Raw genomic sequence first — 18,859 nt, forward strand, 5'->3', positions numbered from 1 at the left:
ACCTTAGGCCACCCCAGTGTCTTAGGCCACTCATTCTTAGGCAGGAATTGAAAGGTCTAATTAAAAAAACAGGGGTTATTTGTCCAGGACACACCTGGGGAGAGCTCCCAGCAGGTTTCCAGTGGTTTCCCCACGTGACATTTTTGGGGAGGCTCCGTTCCCAGCCTATGACTGCTCTAACTGCAGGGATGCCCATCATGTCTCAGAGCACAAAGCCCACCTTGGACAGACCTTAAATAGTCCAGAGCAAGCTCCAGCTGGTGCTGAGTACCCCTGACTCCATCAGGTAAATCAGGATCCAATCCCATCTGCGCTTAAAAGCCTTCTAGACCTACATCCCTATCCTAAACCATCAGCAACAAAGAGATTCTGTCATCATCCCACTGCATCCAGGATGAGCCTGCAGTGAAGGTAATGCTCCCCATGAACCCCTTTTATTTATCATCAAGGTTTAGGGCTGGTTTTTCCCAGCATTAAGAATTTCTTTCTCTTCTTTTTTTTTTTTTTTTTTTCTTGCTCATTTAACTGAAATGGCTGAGCAGATTTTCTTCAAAGGTTCCAAAACAGCTGGGTTGTAGCAGAAACAGGGTTCTGGGGAGATAGCTCAGAAGGGAGCCTGGGGAATTTAAAAAAATTATTGTAAATTGGAGTTTAAGAGACTGCCCACTCGGAGTGAAGCTGATGGAAGTGCTCAGAGATGAGGGGAGAGTGATGCCTCCACTCCCAGTGACCTCCCAAGAGGGGATTTGGGGAGAGAATGGGGCACACTGGGCATGGGGACCACGACCCTCCTTCCCAGCTCTGCCCCACAGGGAGCCTGTGCCATGCCAGGGTGGGCAGCCTCTGGTGATGATGAGTTATCATCTCATGGTAATTAACCCACGTGGCTCAGAAACTCATCTGGTCTTGCTAATTAACGCATTTGTATGAAGCCCTGTCCAAAGGGCTGTCCAAAGTGGTTGCAGCTTCAGGCAGTAAAATGTTTGGCATTTTGGGTTGTAAAACATGGCAAAGTAGGATTCCTGCCCAGGGTTTGCAGGCACAATGTCCCCTGCTCATACCTTGGACACAACTCCCCTCTCTGCAGAGTTCCTTCATCCAGAGTTCCTCCATCCAGGAATGGAAAACAAATGGTGCCATCCCTTCTGCTCTGTGAAAATCCCTGGCAGCTCCTCAGGGCACCCACATCATGCCCCAGCAGCCTTTGGAATGGGAGATATGTCTTTGGGCTTGTGTTTAAGATTAGGACACCTCCTTGGGACACTTGCTTGTGCTCCAACCTGGATGTTCAACACCTCACAGCTTTTCTTGGAGTAAAAAACAAAAGCAAGAAAAGGCAGAGGATGTACCCACCAAGACAAGCAGGTGTGGAGGTCTCTAGAGGTTCTCTGGAGACGTGCTTAGGTCACAGGATTTTGTAGCAGCAGTTATTTGACAGTAGTTTCCAGCAGCTCTTGGTTCCCAAAGGGCAAATACTGATGGTTGGCAGGTTCTTTTTGGAGGACAGGGAGCCAATGTGGGAAATTCCACTAGAAAATTACTGTGTGTCTAAAAGCTCTCTCTGCATGTAAACCTGGTGGCCCAACCTTGGCTGAGGATATTCAGAGCATTTTGACAGCAAGTGAGCACTGTGAGACAGGACCCAGATGACTCCTGGGGATCCAGAGGGTGCCTGGCCTTGGTGGCACTTTGTCAGTGGAAGATTGGGTGTGTGGAAGTAGCCAGAGCAGAGTTGGTGAACATCTCTGTGCCCTTGCAGCTCAGCCCATGGGTGCAGCCCTGCAGGTGACAGCATTTGGGCTCGCTCTTCTCTCCACACTCTTCCTCCTCCTGGCCACGTGCACGGACTGCTGGATGGTCAATGCTGATGACAGCTTGGAGGTGAGCAGAGCAATCAGCTGGAAGGTGAGCAGAGTAGCCACCTCTAAGGTGAGCAGAGCAACCATCGTCCTCAAGGTGAGCAGCTGAGAGCAAGGTGGGTGCCTTGCCATCCATGAGGTTGCACCATGTCTCCACAGGCTCGGAAAAGGGACGTGGTGGGACAAACCCAGTGCTTTTTGAGTTGAAGGGTTAGACAATTATAGAGATAAGAGGGATGGAGCAGGAGAAAACACAGAGCAGGGATGGGCAGGGAGTCATGGGACACGTCCAGGTGTAGTGGTGGGAGCCTGAAATCTGCCCTGCTGGGCTGGGAGATCCATGGGAAGCTGGGGAGACTCCGGTGCTTTTTGCATGAGTGCCTTTCTCCTGCTTCCAGGTAAGTCACAAGTGCAGGGGCCTCTGGAGGGAGTGTGTCACCAACATGCAGGACGGGGTCAGGACCTGTGACCAGTATGACTCCATTCTGGCTGACCACCCAGGTGAGCTCACCTGGCCTGGAGGCATTCACAGCTCAGAGTCTTCTTGAAAGGGAAGAGGGAAAGTGATTTTCATTGCACTGAGCTGCCCTTTGTCAGTCAGCCACACCAGCCTGGGGCTGCTCCCGGTCTCCTGCCCCAACAGCCTGGCCTTGGCAGCAACTCAGGGTTCAGCCACATCTGCCCTGGGGTCATCAGGCAGAGAAGAGGCTGTGAAGCTGTGTCACCTCACAACAAAGGTGTCCTGGCATGCAGAGCCCAGGATTTGCAACCCACCATGTTGCAGGCAGAGCAAGGATCATTCCCACTGTCCTGGGCCACAGCTCAGGGACAGTCACATCAGGGTAGGGACGTTTCTTCTGGCCTGCACAGGGTACATCAAGCCCTGCAGAGAGAACCCTTGTGCTGGTCATGACATGGAACAACACAGATTCAGGCAGCGGAGAAGGAAAGTATTTGATATGGACTAAAGGGGGCTGCCACCTTGCTCTGGGGAGAAGGGAGCTCTGCAGGGCACAGGCCCATCACAGCTGGTGATGTGATCCATGCCAGCTCTTGTTTTTTCACGGGAATATTGACATTTGCTGTTCAAAACACCTACTACACAACTTGGAGGAAAAAACCAGTGTGGACAGCAGTGTCTTCTGCTCAAGAATGGCTTGAGCAGGTGACCACATACCAGGTGCTGATGGGTGTACCTTGAGTTGTTTGGTTTCTTGAGATGGTCTAATCATAGGTTTAAGTCCTTATTAAGTTTCTGATGAGCTTGTTGAGCACATTCCCTTGGCCCATGGCAGGGATGGGGTTGGTGGGTTCCAGTGTGATGGCCACTGGTGTGCTGGGTGACTGAAAAGGACATGGGCAGAAATTGGAAGTGGAGAGACCTGTTCCTCTGATAATTCCTCATTCCCATTTCTGGTTGTTTTTAACTTCCCTGCCCAGTGAAGATCGTGGTGACACGGACCCTGATGATCACAGCAGATCTCCTGGCTGGCCTGGCTTTGGCTACACTGATCCTTGGGCTGGACTGCATCACGTTCCTTAAGGAAGATCCTTGTGTCAAGCTGAAGATGTGCTATGGAGCTGGAGCCATCCTCGGTGCTGGGAGTGCGTGGCTGGGAGAGCTTGGGAGCAGAGCTCATGTCCCATGGGGAGCTGGGGATCACGCTGGGAGCTGTGGGCACCCCCTCAGTGGGGTTTGGGGATCACAGGGGGTTCTGTGGTTCCTTTTAACAAGCCTCATTCCTCCTAGGCATCCTGGGGCTCATAGGCTCCGTGTGGTATGCAGTGGATGTCTACGTGGAGAGGGCCATGCTGGTGGCACACAATATATTCCTGGGAGTCCACTATGACTTTGGCTGGTCGTGCTGGCTGGGGATGGCTGGCTCCACTGGCTGCTTTGTGGCATCTGTCCTGCTGACCTGCTGCCTCTATTCCTGCACAGGTCAGTCTGGCTCGTTCCACCTCATCCTATCTCAAGGCTTTTGCCCTGCAGGGACAAGGAGTGAAGGATCAGCTCAGGGGGCACAGGGGCTTCTTGCAGGGTCCAGCCTAACCAAGGGGAACCCCTTTTGTCCTGTCCCTTGTGCCTGTGCCCCTTGGCTGGGGAGGCTACACAAGGCAGAACAGGGCTGAGTGAGGGGCCCCATAAACCCTTTAAGGGCATGAAGAGGGTGCAGGGGCCCATGCACATCTGTGGGCCTCCAGGTCCTGGTGAAGGTATGCAGATGTTTACTCAGAGCAGGAACTGTGCTGGACCTGAATCCCTGTCACCAGCCAAAGCCTGAGCCAGTGGCCAGGTGTAAATTCCCTGTCAGGGACATTGGGCAGGTGATTCCTCCCCAGACATCATCTCCATCCCTTGTGCCTGGTCCCATGGGGTGCAAGTTAACCCTTCTGGCTGTCCGAGCTCCTTTCTCCTGCCGTGTCCCCGTGCTGTGGCAGCCCCAAGTCACCCTATGACAACCCCAACTCTTTCCTGGCAGCCCCCAGCAGCCACTGCCCACCCCAGAGGCATCCCCGGCCCCGGGGCCGAACAGCCACCAGCAAGATGTATGCCATGGATTCCTGTGTGTGATGGGCAGCAGCACCTCCTGCACCCAGCCCCGATGTGGGACCCCCTCCCTGCCATCTGACCCCATTAAAGCACTAGAACCTGTACTGAGACATTTCTGCAGCTTGCTTCCAGGCTCTGACACAGCCAGCTGGCTCTAGAAGCGAGGGTACTGCAGCACTCAGCCAGGGAAGGGGTTTTTCCTCCACTTCCAGCCAGGTTTCATGAAATAAATCCCAGAAAAGTGTTGCTTTAGGAAAAGATGTTTCCCAAGAAAGCTGTCAGGACCCTGAGGGCACAGTAGCTGCTCTGACATTGCTCAGCCCATGCTCTGGGGGAATTCATTGGGAAGACTTTTCTGCACAGAGCAGCACTGACTCCATGTGGCTGGCAGTCCTGGTTCCTCCCACACCAGCCCCACAGGAAACCTTCCCTGGGCTTGGGTACAGGGCAGCACAAAGTTTGTGCTCAAGAACGGGGTAAAACCAGGAGTCTGAACACTTGGTTATCGATGTTCTCATGGGGGATCACCAAGGAACACCGAAGCCATACACACCAGACACAAGGTGAGTCAGGCTGAAGCCTGATGGAGATCTCTACCAGCAGAGTGCAGTTTTTAAGTTCACACAAAATGGGAATTACTTCAGCATTTGCAAACCATTATGAAAACAAATCAGAACCTGAAGTCACAACTCAATCCCCACCACCCTCAATTACTGAATGCCAGTTTTGGCCTCATTCCCTTACTCCTCACCCCAAGCTAAGCACACAGACACCTCTGCAGCACAGGGAAACCAAGCAGAAGCTCCTCAGCACTGTCCCCTGAGGGGTGGCAGGTCGAGCTCCAGGCTGAGCAGACAGTGCTGCAGGGGCACAGTCAGTCCCAAAAGAGACAGACTTGCAAGTGAAGACTTGCAGTGCCACTCCTGCAGCCCAGCCAGGCTGCAAAGCACCTGCATCCAGAATGCACAGGAGCTGCAAGAGTCCTCTTGAGCCATTTGCCCCATCACATGAAGCCAAAAGGCAGCAAAGCCGTTGTTTATTGCAGGTTCTTACACTTCTGCCAGATGGCATGTCCAGGACAAGGCTGTCCCTGTCACCAGCAACACCACAGGGACCTGGGAAAGGAGAAAATCCCAACACTGAGTGTCAGGAAGGAACAGAGATGAGATTTTGCTGTCAAACAGCACTGTCAGGATGCTCACAGATGGCACAGCCAGGGGATGGGCAGGTGGGAGCATCAGAAGGTGCTTGGAGAGCAAAGCCTGGAGCACTGGGACTGTTGGGACACTGGAACCCACAGGAAAATGATTTATGAGCACAGAGCTCATTAGTGTGTAGAAAGGTCCCAGAAGCTGCCACTGGACAGCCACCCCCTCGTGCAGGTGCTCTGCAGTGGTTCTATCTCGTGTCAGAGCATGGCTCAGCTGGGCAGAGACAAGGGGGAGCAGCCCCCACTCCCCAAGTTCACACCATGGGGTGCAGCCAAAGCCAGTTCTGGCACAAAGCACAGCTCTGACTGTGCTTCTGCACCCCTGGGGGAACAGCTGGCTCTGCAGCACAGCCCTGAGCAGTTATGCTACAGCACCAATGACAAGTTTGGGATTTTTTGGAATCTAGAATCTGGCACGAGGTGCCAAGAAGCTGTGGCTACCCCACCCCTGCAAGTGTTCAAGGGCAGCTGGGACAGGGCTTGGAGCAACCTAGGATAGTGGAAGGTGTCCCTGCCCATGGCAGGATAGGGGATGAGGTGAGCTTTAAAGTTCCTTGTTCCTCCAACCCAAACCAATGTGGTATTCCATCATTTCTGGGAAATGGGGTTTTTTTTGCCCTTTTTTTTAAGCACCCTCACACCACCTCAGTTCTGCAAGTGCTGTACCCCAGCAAGGACACAGCCAAGCTGCTCCAGCAAACAGCTCCTGGAAACACACTGGGTCTTAGCACCAGGCACTCCCAGCCCTCTGTGCCTGCCCATCCTTCTCCACTGTCACTCAACTGCATCTCCATGGGTTTTACTTCCATTTTTCTATTTTACCCCACCAGCCTTGTATGCCCAAAGAGTAAAGCAATCACATTTTTTCCCAAACCTTCTATGAATACTTAAATCCCTTTCAAACAAAAGTGGGTTTAAAACACCTAAGCACACATGGTAACTCTTTAAGACCTTTATTAACAGATGCTTGCAGTTTGACTTGAAAAAATCAGGCGTATACTTCATACAAATTAAAAATGAGGTTCTTAAAAATCTCAACGTGACCAGATATGAAACAATTTACAAACTTTTAAAGGTATATTGAGAAAAAACAGGCTTTTAAAAAACGTGTTTATCATTTCCAAAAAGAGAATTCTTTAGGTAAAAATAATAAAAACCCCATGCTGCATAGATAATGCAGATAGTTCTAGTAATCTGGTCAACAGCAAAAAGCAAGCACTTAAGGTCTTCAGTTCCAATTCTTTTGTTCATTTCTTATTGCTGGAATTTCGTTTTCTTCTTCATTTCTTAAAGTCTTTTCTTTGATGACTAAACTGAAAAAGAAGGAAAAAAAAAAAAGGCTGATCAGACAGGTGACAAAGGGTTACAGGGATGCTTTGTGTACCAACACCTGCAACTCAAAAATTCACCCTAAGCTGCCAGTCACAAGCTCACAGACCAACCCTCACCCCATGCAACCACACCAGCCACCTTCCCACAGGAGCAATGCCACGGACTCCAAGGAGAGCTCTCAGTGAGCTTAAACCCAACAGGATCCTTTGGTCATGGGGAGGGCTGCTCCCACCAGGCTCTGCTGACATTCAGCCACTGCTCAGAGCACAGAAACTAAACCAAATATTCTCCAATACTACCAGACAGCAAGAGGAACCAAGGTGCCATTGTGGTATCCTTCTGAAGCTCATATTTTTAAGAATTCATCCAGGAGGTGTTGACCACAAAGATGAATACCAGGATACAACAAATGTTCACCAGAAGTGCACAGAGATCACTGCAGCACAGCCTGGGCAGTGACTGAAGCTCCCACAGTTTGGGGAGGCTGCAGCTGCTGCCAACACTGAGCTTTTCTCCCAGCCCCACTCCTCTAGCCCCTGTCCATCCCCTCAATGTGACCACTCAGTCTGCACCCACTACAGCCTAAATGCCTCTTCCACTTTCCTGCCCTCCAGCTAGTGAGCAAAGAGCAAGTGACAAAAGGAATGGGACACACACACACACACAGTGACAAGAAATGCACAACAGGTAAAGTTCTGGCAATGAAAACATTCCTAAATTAGCAGAACTGTCCCTCAGGAGTCAGCACCAAAAAAGCTTAAATTGCAGCCAGGTTCCTTTGCCTAACCCAGCCTTTGGCCCCTGCCCTGCACACAACCCTCGCAAGTCCACACCTCAGTACTGCGACACAGCTCCCACAGCTCTGACAAAAGCACCATTTCCACCGTTATTTCCAGCACTCTGATTAGATAAAAAGTTGCTCCTGAGACACTCCTGCTAATTCCACAACACCTTTGTAGAAATGGATGCTCAGGTCTCAATGCCATCCAGGGAGGATCTAGGGACTCAGCTGGGTAAATCCCAGCACATGCTTCTCCTGACTACTTCCAAGTCTTTACACTTGCACTGCTTGAATTTCTGGGTGAGCAGAGACTGCTGTACACCTGAACTACCACACACAGCCAAGATTTAAAGTGTAGCAGTATTCCATCAATGACAATTCAAGCTTGTAACTAAGACCTTCCAATTAGTCAACAAAGCCTCACAGAGCTCTGCAGACACACAGATCAGTTACAGCACACATGAGCAAGAAGAATCCAAACCTTCTAAGGCACAAATTAAAAGCATCAAAAGAAAGTCAGCAAAAGGCATCCCCAGGCCCCTGCTCACGCACCCGGATGATGGTAGAGATGTTAAGCCGGTATTTACTCAGCCCCGCCCTGCTCAGCCTCGGGAGCGGACGTGTTCTCAGCTGGTGGTTCGGCTGTCTTCGTCTCTTTGCCATCCTGTGGTTTAGGGTTCTCTGGGCGTCTGCGTCGGTAGTTGAAATTACGGCGGTACCGACGTTGAGGTGGCTGCTGACTTTGGGTTTCATCCCCTTGGTTCTCTTTATCTTCTTCATTTCCATCCTCTCTAGGCTGTCTTTGACGAGGAGGACCCCTGAAAGTCAAGCTAGGCTTTAACCATGCAGCACCTGAGCATCACCATGTCCCGGCTCTGCCGCTGGACAAGGCTAAGAGCAGCAGCTGATGTGCAGCATACCTGCGAAATCTTGGTCTGTAACCCCGGTACATGTTTTGCCTGACTGGTCTGCCGTCTCCTGCACCCTGGTTGTCAGCACCCTGCAAGACATCAGGCCACAGACCCCCTCAGCCCCAACCAGAAATGAGCTAATTCCACAGCTTGTCAGGCTGTGACAAAGGAGCTGGAAGGCTGTCAGTTCAGTCAAGGTGAACAGCAGTTTTAGGGAACAGGTGTGCACACGATGGAGAATCCTCCAATTAATCACACGAATTGCAACACTCTGCTTTTTACAAGCTGCAACAAGGACACCTTCAGCTACTTCATTTCACATTACTGCTAAACCTTACCAAAATCATCTGGAGTGTTGATTTTGACACAAGAAGTGCCAAAAGGCGCATCCCATCACCCTGCTGCAAAGCAACCAAGCCCGTTTAGCATCATATGTCAGGCAAACATTACCTCCACTATCTCTCCCTGCACGGGAGGGTTGGTATATTGTGGACGACGCCCGTAGGGCCTACGCATATAGTAAGGTGGGTACCGCCGCCTGCGATAGGGACGGCGTTGCTGGGCTTGACCTTCTGGTATGTTCTCTGCTCCTTCATTCTTTTCCCCACTCTCACTGTTCTGGTAGTTTTGCTGGTAGTTGCGTGGAGGACCCCTACGACGTGGATATCGTCTGTAATGGTTACGATCTGCTGCGTATTTACTGCCCTGCACTGGAACTCCACCAGGTCCTGTGACATTGGCTGCCTCCGCGCCCTAAAGAGTGGAAACAGCGTTAGGGAAACATCACTCTCCCACCAGCTGCAGTGTAACAGTCTAGTGCTGAGCAATGATTTACATCCACATTGTGAAGAAATGAAAAACCATTCACCTCCTTGGATGTCATGAGGCATCAACTCGAACCACAGGCATCACAGCAAAGCCTGCAATCTGAGTTTTCCACGTGTGCTCTGATACCCGAGACATGTGTTTACCTTTTCTCCCTCAACCACATCAAACTCCACGGTCTCTCCATCTCCTACGCTGCGGAGGTACTTCCTGGGGTTATTCTTCTTTATGGCAGTCTAACAACACAACAGTGCAGGCACAGTGTAAGAATACAAAGGAAGACTTTTTATTTCTTTTAAGATTACTAAATACTCAATTTTTTTATCTTAGGAGAAAGACATGTACTCCTAAAAAAGCAACCAAATCACTGGGAAAATCCAAGAAGTCATAAAATATACCTGGTATTATGCTCTAGACTATGTGAAATGTGCAACAGCTTTACCATTAACTGGAAGCACCTGTCAGCATGCTGTCTGCTGGCTAAAAAGGCAGTTTGAAAACAAAGAGGAAAACTCCCACACCACACACTGGCTAAAGGATTCCTAATCAGAGTTTAATATTCAACATCACTATGGTAGTTATACATTCCTCTGAAGCCTATACACCAATATATCAGCCTTTCCAATCACCCTCTTGGATTTCCAGCCCTTCATTATTTCCCACACACCACAGGACACAGCAGCTTCTGTGTTCCATACTCTGTAAAAATAAAAATGGCCAGGTATCAAGAGATCTCCTCCTCCAAAGCTTCCAACACTATCGTTTCTACCACAGGACTAATCAATTAATCCTAAATCTACTCCAGCTGTGTACTGCACAGTAAGGATCGGCTTCTTCAAGGTGTCAGCACCAGACAATCTCTGCATGAGTGGCCACCAGTCAAACAACATCACTAGAACAGACTCAGTTTCAGTGCTCTGCAGTACTGAACGACATCTTTGACAGACAAGTTAATACTCAATACACACCATGCTCAGCCATGTTCTGCTTATCAAACACTTTAACTGAAGGGCAATAAAAGTATAACAACTTTAACATAAATACCTGTCACACAATTTGATTAGATTTTTGCCCCCTAAATGTAACAAAATCAATGGAAAAACATACCCTCAAGGCTCAGTAACTTTAAGGAAAGCCTTATGTCAACAGCAGCCAGTCCAACAGCTTTTTGTGATACCTGAGCTATGTAACAGGGATGGAGAAGAAAAGCATACACAGCTAAAACTTCTCAACCTGATTTCTTTCAGATTAGAGCCCTTTAACTGTTTTTATTTATGTAGAAAATATTACAATAAAACCATTACCAAAGTGTTATTTCAGAAACATAGATAGTAGCTACATGCCAAGTCCTGTAACACAACCAGTAAGTCAAGATCACTTACAGGTGACCCTAACTTGCCAATTGGGTGTGAAAGCTCCCCCTCAGGGTATGTATAACCTCTCACAAACCAGTGCCTCTAAAAGCTGGTAATTCACACAAAGAACAAGCAAGAAGCTGAGAGATGATAAACACAAAACGTTTCCCAGACATTGCTTTTCCCTTCCTTTGTGTTAACAACAGCAGCATATCCCTAAGTTGAGATAAAAGAATGACCCATGGACTCCTAAATGCCAGAAGTAAACCAGGCTCCACCAGGAATTATTTGTGGGCTGCTTACTAACAAGATCTTGGGCGAGAAAGGGCTAAAAGCAAATTGCTGATCACAAATGTGCAATTCAGACAAACTAAACTAAGGCAAACCTGCTCCATATCAAGTAAGACACAGGTGTGGTGTGCAGTCTTGGGCTATTTTCCAGAGGCTATTTTCCTGTTTGCCAAACATTCTATCTAAGGATACATACCAGTTAAATTGAAAGGCCCCTACTAAAATGTTTGTAGACTTTCATTGAAACTTTAGAGCAATAAAATCTATAATTTTGCCCATGAAAAAAAGAGCTTCATTGGCACTTCATCCCTCAGTTTACGTAATTTCTTTCCCTGCTGCAAGCTTTTAATTTAACTTTATTTCCAGTGGCTTATTTAACCACTGTATGAATCCACAAGATGACTGGACTCCAAGAAGATATCTCCAAGCCTATGCTGGCAGCCAGTGCAATTCAGTTCTCATCACTGTACACCATCCGCCCACTCAGCCAATGTGCAAAACCCCAAAGTACAAGCAGGCTCTACTTGCAATGCAACCAAGAAAAAGTTGTTTGTAAAGCTCTTCCACAACTTCAGCCCTATTTAAATGGGTCAGGCACAGTCAGGTTCTGAGAGGGAGTATGTTTCAGTTTCAAGGAAATCTTACCTGATGGACAAACACATCTTCCTTGGTGTCATTCCTGCAAGATAACAGGAAATTTAAAATTGTGAATAAAATGCACAGTGAATTAAAAATTCAGTTGTTTGGCACAGAAACAAAATGCAGATCTATCATAACAGGCTTTGAGCATTACTCCTCAACCTGCTCTCAACTAGTTCCTATCAGCTTACTGCATGTAGGAAAGAGATCAGCAGGCAGCTTACACGAAGTGCAAAGCACGTGCTGAAGGTTGAGTAAGGCACTCTCCTCCTCACTGTTGCACACCCCTTCATCCTTCACGTTCCATCAATGGAGATGTCTGAACACCTGACAGTGACCACTGACTCCTTCCCAGCAGTGCTCTGTGGGAGACTGGCTACTGCAGCTTTTGGAAGCAGCTCTGCCTTTGCCACTGGAGCCTCACTTACCTCCCCTCAATGTTTCACTCACCTGAGGAACAGCAACACCAGCTGCCCCTGAAGGCAGCACAGTCAGCCAAGCCCTGGTCTCCCCTCTCAAGAAACAGAAAACAGCTCGGGTCTGTATCTGTAAGGACCCAAGAGCACCCATCCTTCAGCATGACCCTGGCAAAGCTTCCACAACTGCCATGAGCCCAAACAACCACAGCTCAGTACCAGCTTCAGTGAGAAGTTTCTGTTCTGCTCTGTACAACAGAGACACCCTAGCGCTGGTTGGAGCTGCACAAGCCATCTCCCCCACTCCTGAAGCACTGACATCCCAGCTCCCATCTCACCAACCCACCCTCACCACAGTGTGAAGTTTCATTACTACATGAACATAGTTTGAATCAACACCGAAGTGGCTTTTATTTCCCAGAATGACTGGTTAAAGGCATAAGTAGACTTGTGTGAAAACATGCTCTGAACTGGAGTGCTCATAGTAGTAACAGAATACTTGGATTGGTTTTTAGTAAGATAAAGCCAGGTGCTCCTCACCCCAGCTTTAAAAAGCAAGAATTGACAATTAAACTTCTTCCAGAAACTCTGTCCAAGCTACAGCTATTCTGTCAGGCATCACCAGTAAAAATAAGTCTCCTTGTTTCCTCTTGAAATTGATGCCTACAAACCTCAAAGGTTACTGGGAAAAGGCAGCCAAAAGGCAGCAGAGCAGAGCCATTCTGATCTCATCTCCAAAGCCCCACGATGCAGCACCCAGAAGCCCTCGCAAAGCCAAAGCTAAAAGACTCTTCTTCAAAACACAATGTCCAAAACGCTGAAAACCTTCACAAGAGCATACTAATATGTTTCTAGCAAAAATGCTGAGCACCTCTCCTCATCCTCACCTGAAAAACAGTGGTAGGAAGTGCTAATCCACAAGAGTGGACACCTTGTACTTTTGCTCAAGCTGAATTTTGGACAATCAGACCAGATACTTGTTTTTAACATCCTTTTGCAAAGCGGTTTCCATTCAAGAGGACATTGGAGTTTTGGGCTGACAACTGACTGGGTCACACAGAGCTCAATAAGTCAAGTGAAAAACACACCAGGCCATTTTACAGCCTCACACCACTGGCCACTCCACTCCCAATGCTGTTTTCCAGCAAGCACGCTGTCATGTGGATGATGGAACAGCAGGACCATCACTTTTTCAAAGAAAATTTGGAAGGGTACAAGAGATACACCCATTCTGATGGCTGAACAGATAATTTAGCTGACTTTTTCACTATGCAACTCTTCTATTCATGCCTTTTATCCACAAAAATATATTAGAAAAAGGGAAACAGAAAAGCAGACAGACAAAGATGCCAAGTTCAGCAGGGCACCAAATACCATGCCAGACAGTGCAGCTCCAGTTACGGTACAGACCAAGCCAGCAGCTTTTGCATATCTACTTTTTATTTTGGCAAACATGAGAAACAGCCATCAAAGACCCAGAATTCAAACTCCTTCCTATTATGGAACAGAATCACACTTCTAACATTAAAAACACACAGAAAATACCTGAAGTGAGCATGCACATACATCAAAGCTCATTTCAGTTCCAAAGGCTCATTTTATCTGAAAGCAGACCTGGCTAAAGCAGAGCCATGCAAGGCCAGGAGCTCCCAGCACAGCTTCCCTGCAGCCAGGCAAAGATTCCAGAGCTGAGGAAATGTCCTCCCCTTCAGTTACCAGGCTCTAATCTCTTGATAATACGAGATCATGCTGCGTTTCTCATTACAAATGGCAACCTCAGGGATTAAACAGCTGCCAAAGTAATGACTGGGGAAGCTACTCGGATGTCTCAACTAGCTGCTGCTGCTTCCTTGCTTGACTGACATCACAGAACATTTTCACTACTGAGGGAACAGGAAAAGCCTTCCCTCGAGGTGGGGTTTGTGGCTGGGACTTGGGAGGCGTTTCCAAGGCCAGAGACACGACAGCTCCCGGCACTGGTGACTACACAACACTGGGATCTGAAGCACGGTGTGAACAATGCAAACTGGGCAGACTGGGAGGCAAGTTTGTAAAGCTGCACACACAAAACCAATTCAGGAGCTTGACACACAATTCAGACTAGTTCATAAAGGAGCAGGCAGTTCAAAAAGGCAGTGTTTAAACCAAACATAAACACAAGGTCCAATAATAACACTACACTTGCTGCCCTAAAGTGGGAATTCCTCAGTTTTTAGCCACATTCCGAGACTGGGGAATGTAAGTACCACGAATTAAGGGAAACAGCTCTGGCAACACTCCAGGGAGGCCTCCCCTATCAGTGGGGCCAAGAATTGCCCATTTATTAAAAACTTGTTCGCAGAGCGCTTCCTCTCCCTGACAGGCCTACTTTATGCATTTACACAACTCCCAAAGCGTTCAGTTTTTTCACACCAACTACTGTCATAAAAGGAACCTTCTAGGCACTTGTTTCACATAACCCATCCATACATTTCAGTGTGACACCAGACCGTGTGAATTATGCTGCTTTAGATCATTTTCCAACCATGTTGAGAGTGTCCTCATTAGAGCATGTATGAACTACTAGGTGCTCAAAGCAATTTTTGCCTGCATTGACTGAACTTCATGCCGGAGTTTGAACAAATAGTCTGTGTGCTAACAGCCAGTATACTTTTATATCCTTAAAAGGGGGAAAAAAAAAGCCCCAAAACACCATAAAAGAAAGGACCATAATGTAAGGCACATCGCCGTGGCAACAGACTCGCTTTGAGAGCGCGGCTCTTGCCCAGATTAACGGACCCAAAAGCCAACCAGGCCAAACCCCGAGCGGGTCAGAAACCCCAGGGTGGAGAAAAGGTTCATCTCACCAGCTCCTTCTACCGAGCGGGGCGAGAGGCGGCAAAGGCACGGCCGCCCCCCGCCCTGCCTGTCACAAGCGCCGCGCCCCCTCCCCGCGCTCCCCGCGCCAAGGCCCGCCGCGTCCGGGCGCTCTCACCTGTTGATGAAGCCGTAACCGTTCCTCACGTTGAACCATTTCACTGTTCCCAAAACCTTCGTTGCTGCGGGAAGGGGGCAGAGGGGAAGGGAAGGGAAGGAGGAGAGGGAGCGGCGCGTCAGGGGCACGTGGCGGGGCGCGCGCACAAAGGCCCCGCGTGGCGGACATCTTGCGCCGCCCCGCCCCCACCCGGCACGCGGGGCCGGCGGCGCGCGGGGGGGGGCGGCGGAGGGGGGCGGCTAACGGCCGCGGCGCGCGCCAGCGAGCGGGGGCACGCGCCGGGGGCGGGCAGGGGGCGCGCGCCGCCCCGGGGGGGGGGGGAATGGCGGGGGGGGGAAGGGAGCGCGCGCCACCCTCAGCCATGGCGGGGGAGGGGCAGGGGATCGGGGCTTCCCGCCCACCCCGGGACCCCGGGGACCCCAGGCTGCCCTCACCGATGACCTTCTTGTCCCCGCCAGCGGGAGGCGCCGCCGAGGCCAGGCCGCTGCCCCCGTTCCCGGTCCCGCCGTTTGGCTTAGAGTCGGCGGGGGCGGCGGGGGCCGGCGCGGGGACGGGGGCGGCGGGCGGCTGGGTCTCGGCCTCGCTGCTCATGGCGGCGGCTGTTCGGTGCGGACGGTGGTGGTGACTGCTGTTTGCGCCGCCTCCCGCGGTGTGATGGTGACTGAGGCCGGCCGTGGGGGGGCTGCTCCCTGCTCCGGGCTCGCTGAGCTCCGCTCTCCGCTCCCGATACCGATCGAACTGGCCACAATGGCGGCGCGCACCGGCTAGCCACCCCGCGCGCCCCGCCCGCTCGCGCCGCAATTCGCCACCCGGCCCGCCCGTTAAACGGAGAGCGACCCCATTGGTCTGTCCCCAAGCGGGCACCGCCCCCCGCCCAAATCCTATTGGTCGCCAAACCTGCCTTTCCTCGAGCGAGCGCGCCCATTGGCTACTCCGCCCGTGGCTGCCAAGCCAGCTTTTCTCACCGGCCGGGCCGGAGTCCCCGCCCCCGCCCCTGATTGGCCGTTCCGGCCGGTGCTCCCGCCCCCAACGGGCACGATCGGGGAAGTGCGCGCGACCATGTGGCGGTGGCCGCTGTGCCGTGCCGGCCCCGAGCGCCGCCGCTCGCCGGGCACAGCCCGGCCACAGCGCTGCCCGCTCCCGTTACTGACGGCCAGAAAGGGCCCGGGAGCGTTAAGTAGCAACGGGAAATAATGGAGCCGTGTCAGAGCTCCCTAATCCACGTACGGACGTGGAGCTACAGCACTGAGCTGATCCGCGGGGAATCAGCTTTTCCCTAAGCATCGCATCGTTCCCGGTGGGGAGGGGGATGCTCCTCACCCTGAGCCCTTCTACCCACCCAGGCTGCCGGGAAAGCATCGCTGCTGGGTCCTTCACCCTGCTGGAGCCGTTCTCCAAGCACCACCTCCCAGCTCCTCTTTGCCTCCTTGCCCTTATGTCTTCAACTTACAGCGGCCTGGAGATATCCGACATCTCTTGCTGGATTCCCCAGAGGGAAGGTCCAGAGGAAAACCCTGTCCTTGTCCAACAAGTTAATTTTACTTAGGCACTTGAAAAATGTGGCTGGTGGTCACAGATTCCTAACCCTGCCTTGACTATGTCATTTATCTGATATAAGAGGAGGGAAAAGTCATCAGCAACCACCCAGAAGGTCTCTGGGAGGTGACCCACCACCCCACCATTTTTGCAACCAAAAATCCCCTTGGGATCAGCCCTTTTGGCACTGCACACAAATCACTGTCCAGTTCAGCATCCTGGTTCCCCACATTCCACCCTGGCCAGGTGAGGGACTCCAATGAGGCCAAGGTCAACCCAACACATCAATCCATAGGAACAGTGGTCTCATCCAGCTCTCTTGGGAACTCTTCCACCTGATCTTCAGCTCAGTTAATGAAGGGCAGGGCTTGAAAACAATAACACAATCCCAAAAGGATCTGCACCAGGATGATGACCTGGATAAAGAAGCTAGAATGATGTCAAAATTGGATGCTGCTTAGTGAGTCACCTGAAAAAATAATCTTACAGTAGAATGGGAATTAAGGAATACACCAGGCCCTGAGGGAGAAAATGGTGGAGAAAACTTCAGCTCTGGGAGAAAATCTGTGGGGATGTCAGGGTCATGCACCAACAGCTGAAACTGTGGGCCCCAAGTATGTTTTTAGGGGGTAACACTGTGGGGTCCAGAGGCAGCTCAGACCCTCAGGGAAATGCACAGGCCACCAGAAACACCATCTCTAGCTGCAGCATCCACAGCTGGAGGAAGATGCTGGAGCTGAGAAGAGCTCCATCATCTCCTCTACAGGAGGACATTCTAAGATTTGCTACATACAACACAAGGGTGATGTCATCACGGGGGAATTCAACCAAAAATGTGGTCTTTGAGAAGACTTTCAGCCAGCAGGTAAGGAACAAGGCACACAAGCTGGAAAGCTGGAACCCTGCACATTCCATGTTGAATGGAAATATAATGGGATGTAATTAGCCAATGTAACAACAAAGAGGTTGTAATGTATTTGCCACTCTTAATTAATGTGGGGAAGCTCTGTGACCCCTGTATGCAGGAATTGAGACCAGCTGATGGCAGTGACGTAAATACATCAGGCTGAAAAAGTGCTGCTAAGCCTGGACCAGAAATAAACCAGTTTCCCTGGTGAAAAAAATGGTGAATTTGGGTATCAGCAGCCAGAAGTGCAAACCTCAGCACAGCACTGCCAGGTATAGCTCCCTGAGGCACCTGAGCCAGCCTGTTGAGAATCTTCAACCTTCCCCTCACAGGAAAAGCCCTCTGCAAAGCATTTGTGGGGCTGGGGAAGAAAGGATTGGGGTGTCTGTGCTTCTTTTATCACCTGATGTTCTGCAGGTACAAAGTGACATGCCTCAGGCTGGAGAGAAGAGAGTGTCCTCAGCTGCTGTGCAATCCCAGGAATGAGGACATAGGAATGCTGACAGCCAGAGCCTGCTGCCAGGATTTCAAAGAGCCATGAGAAAAAAAAAAGAGCACAGCCAAGCCTGTGGGAGCTTCTTCCAGCATGTCAGTGCTGGCCCAGCTCAGGCAGAGTGCACCCTACAGCTGCTGGCCCAGGGAAGGATGGGATCTCTCCACATGGGATGAAGCACCTGCTTGTGACAGAACAGACTCTAACTTAAACAGGTCCTTTACCTTTAAACAGCTGGAGGAGAAGTTCCTGCTGGAACCCAGCCCTGTGCAGGGTGCTGGCTTGTCCCCTGCCAGGTGGGTGAGCTCCCAGCTCTGTTCTGGGAGAAGAAAAGCAGCCTCAGCTGCGCTCTCCTCACTACACAGGACAAGCAGCCCCAATTTCATTCCTATAGCATCACCATTCTGTGTTTCCCAGGTGACAGGCATGCTCCAACACCCCTGTAAGTACCCAGGTGAACTCCTCCAACACGTGGCACGTAATAGCTCCATGGCCTGGTGCTACCTCATGCTAGGGGAAGGCTGAAAGACATTTATTTACATCAGAACTCTCCTCTGAGCCCAGCACTCACGATGATGGAATCTGTGCTATATCAATTTCTTGTGCCTCAGTAAGGCTGAGCACACAAAGGTTCTAGAGACTGCCAAGATGCCAAGAACCTTTCTGCCAGCCAGGGAGTCGTAGTTACCTCCTTTCACCCCTACTTTCTCTCAATACCATGCAGTAAATGCTCCTGACTGAACCAGCCAGGGATAATGAATGTTGCTGAAGATGTT

The 18,859-nt window shown here is 50.5% G+C and overlaps 2 protein-coding genes across 8 annotated transcripts; one reads left to right on the forward strand and one right to left on the reverse strand.

Moving 5' to 3' along the window:
- Positions 1 to 276: 276 nt before the first annotated feature.
- Positions 277 to 4,517, forward strand: LOC102109493 (claudin-16-like). Of its 4 annotated transcripts, none has more exons than XM_088066514.1 (6): positions 277 to 411; positions 1,760 to 1,956; positions 2,258 to 2,360; positions 3,300 to 3,464; positions 3,610 to 3,801; positions 4,343 to 4,517. In XM_088066514.1, the coding sequence occupies exons 2-6, from the start codon at positions 1,768 to 1,770 to the stop codon at positions 4,432 to 4,434; spliced, it is 741 nt and encodes a 246-aa protein (XP_087922640.1). In that variant the 5' UTR covers positions 277 to 411; positions 1,760 to 1,767; the 3' UTR covers positions 4,435 to 4,517. The 4 variants fall into 4 exon arrangements, with proteins under 4 accessions (XP_087922640.1, XP_087922641.1, XP_087922642.1 ...); XM_088066515.1 differs by having other exon boundaries at positions 1,760 to 1,881; XM_088066516.1 differs by lacking the exon at positions 2,258 to 2,360 and having other exon boundaries at positions 3,305 to 3,464.
- A 2,043-nt stretch (positions 4,518 to 6,560) lies between these two features.
- YBX1 (Y-box binding protein 1) lies at positions 6,561 to 15,893 on the reverse strand. 4 transcript variants are annotated; one of them, XM_088066535.1, is made up of 9 exons: positions 15,729 to 15,889; positions 15,582 to 15,629; positions 15,148 to 15,211; positions 11,764 to 11,797; positions 9,619 to 9,708; positions 9,098 to 9,400; positions 8,657 to 8,736; positions 8,289 to 8,566; positions 6,561 to 6,936 (listed from the first exon to the last, which is right to left on the reverse strand). In XM_088066535.1, the coding sequence occupies exons 1-8, from the start codon at positions 15,736 to 15,738 to the stop codon at positions 8,320 to 8,322; spliced, it is 876 nt and encodes a 291-aa protein (XP_087922661.1). In that variant the 5' UTR covers positions 15,739 to 15,889; the 3' UTR covers positions 6,561 to 6,936; positions 8,289 to 8,319. The 4 variants fall into 4 exon arrangements, with proteins under 4 accessions (XP_087922661.1, XP_005528346.2, XP_005528345.2 ...); XM_005528289.3 differs by having other exon boundaries at positions 6,561 to 6,931; positions 15,582 to 15,893; XM_005528288.2 differs by having other exon boundaries at positions 15,582 to 15,893.
- Between the last annotated feature and the right edge of the window lie 2,966 nt (positions 15,894 to 18,859).

Source organism: Pseudopodoces humilis, chromosome 24, assembly GCF_049639895.1.
Source record: "Pseudopodoces humilis isolate 2021_Gansu_Grassland_sample_001 chromosome 24, ASM4963989v1, whole genome shotgun sequence".
Taxonomy (NCBI): domain Eukaryota; kingdom Metazoa; phylum Chordata; class Aves; order Passeriformes; family Paridae; genus Pseudopodoces; species Pseudopodoces humilis.

Bases quoted from the DNA above. Each gene is read 5' to 3' on its own strand.
- YBX1 (XM_005528289.3), bottom strand. From the start codon at position 15,738: ATGAGCAGCGAGGCCGAGACCCAGCCGCCCGCCGCCCCCGTCCCCGCG. The intron at 15,212-15,581 runs GTGAGGGCAGCC...CCCTTCCCGCAG, and splicing joins CGGGGACAAGAAGGTCATCG to CAACGAAGGTTTTGGGAACA. The intron at 9,401-9,618 runs GTAAACACATGT...TCCACTCTTTAG, and splicing joins ATGTGGTTGAGGGAGAAAAG to GGCGCGGAGGCAGCCAATGT.
- LOC102109493 (XM_088066514.1), top strand. From the start codon at position 1,768: ATGGGTGCAGCCCTGCAGGTGACAGCATTTGGGCTCGCTCTTCTCTCC. The intron at 1,957-2,257 runs GTGAGCAGCTGA...TCCTGCTTCCAG, and splicing joins GAGCAACCATCGTCCTCAAG to GTAAGTCACAAGTGCAGGGG. The intron at 2,361-3,299 runs GTGAGCTCACCT...TTCCCTGCCCAG, and splicing joins CATTCTGGCTGACCACCCAG to TGAAGATCGTGGTGACACGG.